The sequence below is a fragment of the Glycine max genome, chromosome 4 (genome assembly GCF_000004515.6).
Source record: "Glycine max cultivar Williams 82 chromosome 4, Glycine_max_v4.0, whole genome shotgun sequence".
Classification (NCBI taxonomy): Eukaryota; Viridiplantae; Streptophyta; class Magnoliopsida; order Fabales; family Fabaceae; genus Glycine; species Glycine max.
In genome coordinates this window covers 49,292,449-49,302,091 of record NC_016091.4, presented here as the reverse complement: position 1 = coordinate 49,302,091, position 9,643 = coordinate 49,292,449, and the positions used below count along the sequence as shown (strand labels likewise).

General features: G+C 32.1%; 1 protein-coding gene across 3 annotated transcripts; it reads right to left on the bottom strand.

Moving 5' to 3' along the window:
* LOC100814332 (CCT motif-containing protein) lies at positions 1-5,254 on the bottom strand. Of its 3 annotated transcripts, none has more exons than NM_001255954.3 (4): positions 4,949-5,254; positions 2,030-2,533; positions 915-1,061; positions 1-443 (listed from the first exon to the last, which is right to left on the bottom strand). In NM_001255954.3, exons 1-4 carry the CDS (start codon positions 5,051-5,053, stop codon positions 354-356), a joined length of 846 nt encoding a protein of 281 aa, NP_001242883.2. In that variant the 5' UTR covers positions 5,054-5,254; the 3' UTR covers positions 1-353. The 3 variants fall into 3 exon arrangements, with proteins under 3 accessions (NP_001242883.2, XP_006577858.1, XP_006577857.1); XM_006577795.4 differs by lacking the exon at positions 4,949-5,254 and adding an exon at positions 4,138-4,899 and having other exon boundaries at positions 80-443; XM_006577794.4 differs by lacking the exon at positions 4,949-5,254 and adding an exon at positions 3,966-4,117 and having other exon boundaries at positions 80-443.
* Between the last annotated feature and the right edge of the window lie 4,389 nt (positions 5,255-9,643).

Below are 9,643 nucleotides of genomic sequence, written 5' to 3'. Positions count from 1 at the left end.
TAACTAAATTAAAACTAAAATTGACATTAGAGAACGAAATTATTGATGTTACCTTGTCATTTCATCATATATATGAACATAGTAAAATCCTTTCTTTTTCTTTCCATTATTCAACAAACCTATATACATATCTGGAAGGTTATTTCCGTCTATAGGGGCGTTAATACAATAGATAAGAGATGAACTACCCCAAGAAGTTTGGGGCCTGGTTTATTCAGCAAATATCTGCTCAAGCATACAGAGAATCCCCACATAAGTTCTAATCACATATTACTGCTGAGTTTTTCCATATAGCTTGATCAGATATAGCTACTCAACTCTACTTTCTTCCTACTAAATCAGTTATAAGTCATTCATTCCCTCTTGACATCAGACTCTTCAGTCCTTGCAAATCTCCCACGGATTCTTGGCTGACTGTCAGCAAGAGCCTTCCTGCAAGCATACTGAAAAAAAAGCATATCATCAGCTGATTTCGGAATTTGTTTTGGCTGAAAATAGCAACAATAAAACTAGGTTGCGTAAGAAATTACTGTTGATGCCATACTTAACAACTTAAAAGCATTTCAAAGGATTATGCATTATTAGTGAAGCTGCATTTCACTGCATTAATATTGTAAAACAAGAAGAATGGATGATGTCACATTCCGAAGCTTCAAGAGTGGAGGTAATGAATGATGAACATTTATAAAATAGACTACTCATCCATGACATATTCGCAACCTTAAAAGGAATTGAAGAAAACAAATTCTAGAAACTCTTGAGAACAGAAGACAAAGACGAATGCCATGTTCTAGGTAGAAAGCATTAACCAAATAATGCTTTCTATTCATAATTCATGTGGAATTTTCAAGGCTTTCTATTCATAATTCATGTGAAACTCTCACGTGTTAGAGGGATGGTAAACCTATAATTACCTTGATTTTCCTCCCAAAATTCCTCTTTGTCCTCTTATTCCTGTATCTTGAGAGCTTTTGAAAGCGTTCCTCACTGGTGCAGTTGCTGATAAGCAAGGGCCTCTCAAGGGGTGATTGGACGATGTTCATGTTACCATTACCAAGAGTCTGTCACAAAAACAGTATCAATAATCCAGTATAGTTTTGAGTAAATCACAAGATTTTGGTGAGTTTATTCATGCTAACTAAAGGAATAAATAACTAGGAAGTATTTAAAACAGAAATTGGTTTTGATCCCACATAAGAAAGCATAATTTGCTGGATTAAGTATCCCATTTCTGAATGTAAAAGGGAGGGGACGTTTGAAAAGACATGACTTCAGATAAGGGCAGATTAAGTAACAGATATTTAATTACATTGCAGGTTCATTAAAGGAGTAGCATTTCCAGTATAGCAAGAAACAAGTCAATCATATGGATACATGAAACATGACAAAAGGAATCATTCTCTGAAGAAAAATTTGGTGTCTTCTGAACTTTTAATTTCAGATAACAAGCAGATTTCGAATTTGAGACATTTAAACTAACAGATTTTGACAAAAGCAATATTTTAAATACATTAGGTATTATAAGAAAAGACTGTCAAATTTGTTATTTCTAATTTAGCAATCAGGTTCAGGTCATTTCATCATTCCTTTCTTTTTCATCTTTATACTGCTTAAATCTTGAGACTTAACAATATCAGATGATACATGATAAAGGTGAATCTTTGTTCTTAATTGAGTTCAAAAGGTAGTGAATTCTCTCTTCATCGAGGTGAACAAAGATTCTGACAGAGTCCAATACTTATTATCAATGTTATTCCTTGGTAAGGTAGTTATCATAGCGATCAAATTTTTAGCTATCACTCTAAACAAGTCAAGGAAAGAAGCTGAATTCTGAAAACATCAACACTTCTAACTTCAAGGCAAAGTTGCTCCCACTGCTGTGTAGTAAAAAAGATGACCTTTACACATCCTTAAACTGTTACCTTTATAGCTTCAATAGATGCAGCTAAATTTCATGGTGATTTAATTAAATTTATAAAAATAAAAAAAGCATGAGACACAATGTATATACAAAGAGGTGTAGGCAAACCTTTATATCTCCTTCGCTAAATGATCTCCGCATGCCATAATCTGCATTGAAATCTATTGCAGGGATATCAATGAAAGCAGGCTTCATTGCAGCTCCACGCATCCAGTCCATTGAGCTCAAACTTCCTGAGCTGACACTCTTTGCTAATTGCATGTCAGGAAGCAGCTTGTTTTCTTGAATTGTGTTCTCATCAATGTTCAGAAGAGGAACCTTGATTTCCAGAATCTCAGAGAATGGTGGCTCTATTGCTGCCTTTTCTAAGAGATCCTTTTCACATTCATAGAACACCTCATGCAGAAACTGATCATTTTGAAGAATATCAATATCAGTGGATTTTAGTCCCTGTGAGGAGACATCTTCCCCACAAGATATCATGGAGATGGTGGCTGTCATGGGATCCATATCCATGATTGGCTCTTCAATAATAGGTTCAGGAGCTTTGAACAGATCTCCCTCTGCTGCCAAATCATACTCTGACATGACAGAAGACTGAACAAGGTCATCCTGCATTAAAGACATGGGGAAATAAACGGTAACGTAATCAAAAAGATGTAATACAGCTATAGAAATGAAATTAACTTTAATTGTAGAGCCCAATAATGATAAAAAAATAATAATGTAAAACCAATGCAACAACTAGTAAGTGAAAACAGAATGTTGGCTTTAGAACAAAAAAACAGAAAAGATGTTGAATAGCACTCAGCACATACAATTAACTATTACAGGCAAATATGAAATAATCGTATTGTATTAAAATTAATAATTGTAATGAAACAAATAAAGGAATGGACACATCACAATATGTCGATTCCGGATGCTGTATGGGTTACAATGATTTACACTTCCCTCTCCCATACTCTGCACCCTCAGAAAACAGATTTGTCAACAACACTTCAATGTTGAGTCTATAATCTATATCCAGTAGTCAATTGTTTAGAGCATGTAAGGCTTGCTTCCAATTGGTTATCATGTTTAACTTAATAGTGTCGAGAAGTTGCTCTATGATAATATTCCTGACATCATTGATGCCAGTTGCCAAAAGTATTCATGATGATATTTGCATGATTCCATCAAGTAAAGTGATTCTTAAAGCAACTGACACATTATAAATTTCTTAGAATGGCAAAAGATTCCAATTGCATATCATGGTCATCCAACCAAAACACAGTTTATGGATGGGATTATCCTCAACTTTTTTAGAAAGAGAAAAAACAAAAAAAAAAGAGAGAGAATCAATCTGAGACAGTGAGTTGACAGAAAAAGCTATATGTCAGTAAGAGACTTGAGCAAGGGCTTACGAGAGTTTCAAGCACATTCTAAGAAATATGTAAGATTCCCCAGTATAGTAAATTGACTCGAGTACTTATTTTCAGAATAGTGCATATTGCAGGTTAAATGATAAAGAGATAACAAAAGAAAATGACTTTTCTTTAATTTCAGTACAAACCAAATTCCATATACAGTAGCAAAGATCGTATGCCCATATTCATGCTACAAAGCAGAAGCCTTGCTGTAAATGATAGGTGCCAATACATATTCAGTAGAACCTTCACAATTCACATAAAAAGGAAGTTCTGCATAGATTCGGGTTGGAATTCAATAGATGGTTTCAAATTCAAAGCTCATGCGTCAATCCAAAACCTGACTTTGAAAGAAAATCTGGGTTTTAACAGCTGAAACAGTGAAACTAGCACCACACAGTCCAGAATACTCATGATTATAACTCAACTGGAGAATATGGATCACTATTTTCCTTCTCATGATTAAATTAGTATATATAAGGAAGTCAGTTGAAAGCAAATAATTGAAGAACGAATATTCACACATCAAAATATACAAAGCAGCAAAGGTTCGAATCCTATCTTTGTCAATTATTTAAAGCTATGCTGCAAGCAATATCATTATAAATCCCTATGCTTATGATGGATGGGCTTACTTTGAAAAAACCACAAGGTGGGCTAGTCAAGGTGCACCTTCCCTGATTACAAGGCACTATCCCCTCAAATTTTGTTTGAAATTTCAGTGACCAAAACAGAAAACCATACCACATGAAAACAACCTACTTTAACCACTTATTTAAATGTAACAGGAGCAGAAATAGAAGTAACCTTTCTAGAGTTATATTTAGTGCCCGACAAATACCATGAGGAAATGATTAAGTTGAGCATTAACAAACCCCGTTCCTTTACCCTTTTGCCTTAATATAAAGAAGAAAAGCGAATAAAAAGTCTTTTTTCTCTTTAATCTCCCTCTTCAGTGCGGCGCAAAAAGACAAACTCCACCGAGAGTTCACACTAGAAACTTGAAACAATAGGAAGAAAGATTATACATGACGAAACCATCACAAAGAAAACACTTTCCTTTTATACCCTTTTTTTATTTCCTTTTCTCATACTTTTTCAGATCCAGCGAATGAATCCAACTACAGTTGTATCCACTAGTGGTATTAATTAGAGAAAACATTCATAAAGAAAGGAGGAAGCAAAACTCAAATGAGAAAAGCACATATTAAGTTTGGAAATGTTTGGTTGTCAGTTTTTCTTCTTTAGCTTTATATTATCAATCAAGGAAAGACCACCAAATAATAAACTAAAAGAGGAAGAAATTTTCAAAATATCTGAAATGCGTGAAACAAATATCTACGTGCAAATTACGACATCAACAACATATAAATAAATAAAAAAACTAAGTTTAATTCCATAATACAAAGCAACCCATTTTTTGTAGCCCCATTTACTCCAAAGAAATGAATAGGGACCATTCGGAGTAAGGAAGAAATAGCGGGGAAAGAAAGAAAAGAAAGCTTAGAAATTTATTCGATGTAAGTAGAAAATAAAATCAAACAAATGTAGATAAACAGAGCAGAAACAGAAGAGGGAGCAGAGACAGTAGGATACTAAGAGAGAAATAGAAAGATACCATTGAAGCATTGGACTTCTGGGTTTTGCAGTACTCCTCGAGCTGATGAAGGCCGTGAGAGATGTTGTTCAAATATGGGAAGAGAAGACCAGTCTCTGCATACATTTCTCCAGAACAAAACCTAATTCGGAGGAGAGCTAGATGGAAATTTGTTCCACAGGAAACAGGGTAATAGCAGAGCAAGAGAAACAGAGTGGTTTGAGTAGAGGGGTTTGAGCTTTGATGATTTTATTTATTTAGGACAAAGCAATAAAGTATTTATATGAAGAGAAATGGGAAGTAACTACGGCAATAATTATGGTATAGTTGCAGGACTTTGGAAATATATGATGTGAGAAGAAAGTATTAAATAAGGACAAAGTAGGAAAAGGACAGAACCATTTTATAATGCAGTGTCCCCAATCATGTTTCTTGTCATGCCCTTTTTAAAGAAAAATGGAAAGAAAAGGGCATTGGTTTTAATGAATAATATAATATAATTTATAATTGCGAATCGCAGAGGAAGGTGAGTTGCACCAAGCCAATGGCAGTGAAGTGTGAACATAATGGTGATGGTGGAGGAGATGGTGGGGGATGAACTGTGAACGTAACAGTTATCCTCACTCATCAGTCAGGGCAACAGTCGGCCAGTTTAGCCGTGGGCATACATCCATCCCAACGCACAAGGACTGTAATGTATAAATCTTTTTTTTATCACCCGTTAAAAATTAATTTTTGAAATATTAAAATTTATTTAAGAAATTAACATCTTTTAATAGATATTTTTTATATACACAAATTATAATCAATATTGTAATCACATATTTAAAAAATAAAATTATTTATTAATCATACCACAAAATAGATAAATAGTGATATATAAATTATACTCTAATTCAGTGAATATATACTTTGTGATACTTTGTGTGAAGGCTACTTTTAGCATGAGATTAAGAGAAAGTAAAGTTAGGCCACACAATTTATGTTCAAGTCAAAATTTAATACAAGGAGGCTAATTTATAACATTACTTGACTTTTTTAAAATTTTACATGATTTATGTGTTTTAGTTTTCGTTTTTTATTTTATTAAAAAAATTAGTTATTTATAATAAAATTTATGATAAATGACATATTTAGTCATTGAAATATTACATTTCTAATAATTTCATCCTTGAAGATGAAAATATCAATTTAGTCTTAAAAATTGTAAAATGTGTAACAATTTAGTTCTACAATAAATTTGAGTCATTGTCAACAAAGATTGATTTCATTGATAAGGAATTGACTCATATCTCATAAAAACCTGTGTTTGATTCTCGTTGTGGATGTGAGTATCTTGATGGTGAATAATTTGTAAGTATTTATGTAAGTGCTTCTGGAATCTTGAAACATGTCTTGACCTTGATAAGCCCGGAGATTTAACTTGCCTAAACTTTTTTATACAAAAAAATAAAAATAATCCCTAAATCATTAAAGATAACGTGAGTGCACATGTTACACTTGTTGGTGACAAGACACTCCTATGTGAAAGTTTGATGACACACGATTGCTAAGTAAGCAAAACCAAATTGACACCAATAAGCTTGCCTTTTTTATCTATTATTGTAAACATTCAGGGAATGGTCATTTGTTACCATGCACAATTGAGAACAAAGTGAGGAATTTTTCTCCTTCTCGCTCTCTACAAAGGAATAAGTAAACATTAACCACCTCCATACTCATCTTGATGATGCTTTCTTTGTCATTGTTTAAAGACAAAATGCAACCTCCTAGTTTCGTCCACACCGTTAGATATAGGATTTGAAGACAAAAGCAAAGCCTTCTAGGATTTTTTGTTGTTTCGTATGTTATTATTGATATTGAAGACAAACATAATTGTAAGTGACTTTTGACTTTGCTACTTGAAGATTTAGGGGATTACAACCAATTGGGTTGGAACTTTAAGTCTAACATCCAGAAGGCAACATTGTTAGCTATTATAGCAAGCATGCATGTCTACTATTTGGATTGCATTTACTATATACAATGTATGTCATAGACTAGTTTGTTAGTTAGTTGTGATGTTTAAAGATCAGTTTGACCTTAAGTGGCATAGTATAAAGACCAATTTGTCAGTTTGCTGCTAGGTTTTATATTCTAATATATGGTTGTTTACACTTATGTAGGGTTAACATGGTTGTAGAGATATCGGGAACCATACAAATTCAAACTAAAAATCCCCACCTTTTGGCAATTGACATATGTATAACAACTTCCCTAAGTTCTTAATAATTTTTGAAGTTCAAATCACAACCTTCCTCTCGCAATAATTGTAAACAACATTACCACTATTGCATCCAGATAAAGGTAGAAGACTCACATTCATCTTGTTGAATACTATCATGCCCTTTTCATTTTCTTTGAATTTGTAGCTTTTGTTGAGTCCGACCCATCACCCATTCAAGCAGACCACACAATCACACAAGAATAGTAGACACATAAAAGCCAATGATGGGAACCATTACTCTTAACGGGAGAAGGTGAAGAATAAGCTTTAAAGGGGAAAGGTAAGGAGTCGTTACAATGATAATAATAAAGAAGGAACATTGAGGCAGTAAAAAATAATATTCATGTTGACAATTTATTCCATATTTCTATGCACTGGCATGGATGAACATATGCATGATTGGAATTACTATGTAGTCAACAAAAGTCACATGTGTACTCATGTTAACTCTAACAATTCATGGTTAACAACATGACTAAATCGTTGCACATTTTACATATTTCAAGACTAAATTAGTTATTTTCATATTTTAAGGATGAAATTATCACTGAGGTGATCTTTCAAGGACTAAATAGGTTATTTATCCTAAAATTTAACGATCAATATTTATTTTTTCATTTTCACATAAAAAAAACTTTCCCTCTAAATGTTGCATTGATTTTTTTATCATGTACAAGTTCGCATGTGTTACATAATATTAATTATTCACTTTTAACCAACCATGACTAGTTAATTAATTCTATTTTCTTAAAAAACAATTATTTAGTATCTATAAATCCAAAAAGGCATAGGCAATATGCTGCCTATAAATTAAACAAGCAATAAACTGCCTATATTATATTTAATATTTACTTTTCTATCATGATGACTATTTCAACACAATATTTAACATCCAACATTGCACATAATTATTTACCCAGTGTAATAAAAATTTAATATTTCACTCTTTAATTTAGTGTTTGTCATCCATTATATTTTATAATAAGGTTAATTGTCCTTTTGATACTTATTTTTTTATAAGTTTCATTTTTAGTTCCTAAATAAAACTTTTATAATATTTTTTTAGTTCTTATACCTTTTTTTTTTCTGTTAATCATTTTTATTAGTTTATATTGTCAAGAAATAACATTAACCGATGACATGACAACCACGTTGATAGTCCAATTTGTTACGTCATCGAGGAGTTTGACAAGACAATCTTTTGTAGTTTTATTCTAATTTAATTTATCCAAAAAAATTATACATGATTGTTCATGATAAACTTCTTGATGACGTGACAAGTCATTAAATTGTCAAACAAATTGTTGCATCATGAATTAACATTATTACTTGATAACAATGACTAAAATTATTAATAAGAAAAAAGTATAGAAACCAAAAATGCTACAAAAATAGGAAATAAAAGTAAAAATTGCAACAAAGAACAAAGAAACCAAAAATATAATTTACATTTAGAATAAATAATATATGTATTGATAATGTAAACAATTTGATTTTGAAATGTTAAAATTATGGTAGCTAAAAAATAATTAAAAAGTATTGTAGGTGTGAATCAAAGTAATAAAATCCCATGTAAAAGAATTTAATTAATATGCATTTATATTATAATTTAATAACATATATTGATGTATGTTAAACTTATTTACTTTTATAATAATCAATTTAAATTCATGCTTAAAATGTTTTTAGAATAGTTTGTGTTGAAAAAAATTATATTGATAATGTGTGAATATTAAACTATTATATAATACTTAGTTGTTGGAAAAATGTGTTATTAAGGATCTATTTACTTTTGTTCCAGCTTAAGAAGAACTTTAGAGATCATCTTGAAGATTGACCATGTCCAATCTAGTTCAAATTGTGTTTTGCATTTTTTCCTCGGTGTATAGGAAGTTAACACTAGATTCAACAAACAATTATGTCCTTGTGGGTTGCCCTTTACACTAGTTCTTCTTTTCCAAGTAGTCACTTCAACTACTAAGTCATCCTTATATCGAACATTATGATTGAGTGCTTCAAGTTTTACTTACCCCAAAACAAAGGTCTTGCCTAAGGATAGAAGGTCAACCTAAAATAAGGTTAATCCACATAGAGCTCGACCAACTTTGAACCTAAAGTCAACCTGTAGTTAATTATCTGGTCTAGAGCTCAAACTTGACCCATGATGAACTTGAGATCAACCTAATACAAGGTTAACCTATATAAAGCTTGTCCCACAATGGACCTAAGATCAACCCAAGAGTTGAATATTTAACCTAGAATTTGTACTCGGCTCATGATGGACCTGAGATTGGCTTAGAGCTCGGTATGTTCTACATACTTCTAACTTGAGTTTAAAATGTGAAGTGAGCTAAAGGATATAGGAAGACCCTTTTTCATTAAATGCGATGATGACCACACCTAAGTTTTTGTTTGATTAGTTGGTTGCCCATGTTTTAAATGGATGACCT

Excerpts from the sequence above, each read along its gene's own strand:
- LOC100814332 (XM_006577794.4), bottom strand. The coding sequence starts at position 4,079 with ATGTGGTATGGTTTTCTGTTTTGGTCACTGAAATTTCAAACAAAATTT. Across the intron at positions 1,062-2,029 it reads TTAGCGAAGGAGATATAAAG|ACTCTTGGTAATGGTAACAT; the intron begins GTTTGCCTACAC and ends TTTTTGTGACAG. Across the intron at positions 444-914 it reads ATTTTGGGAGGAAAATCAAG|TATGCTTGCAGGAAGGCTCT; the intron begins GTAATTATAGGT and ends CTTTTTTTTCAG.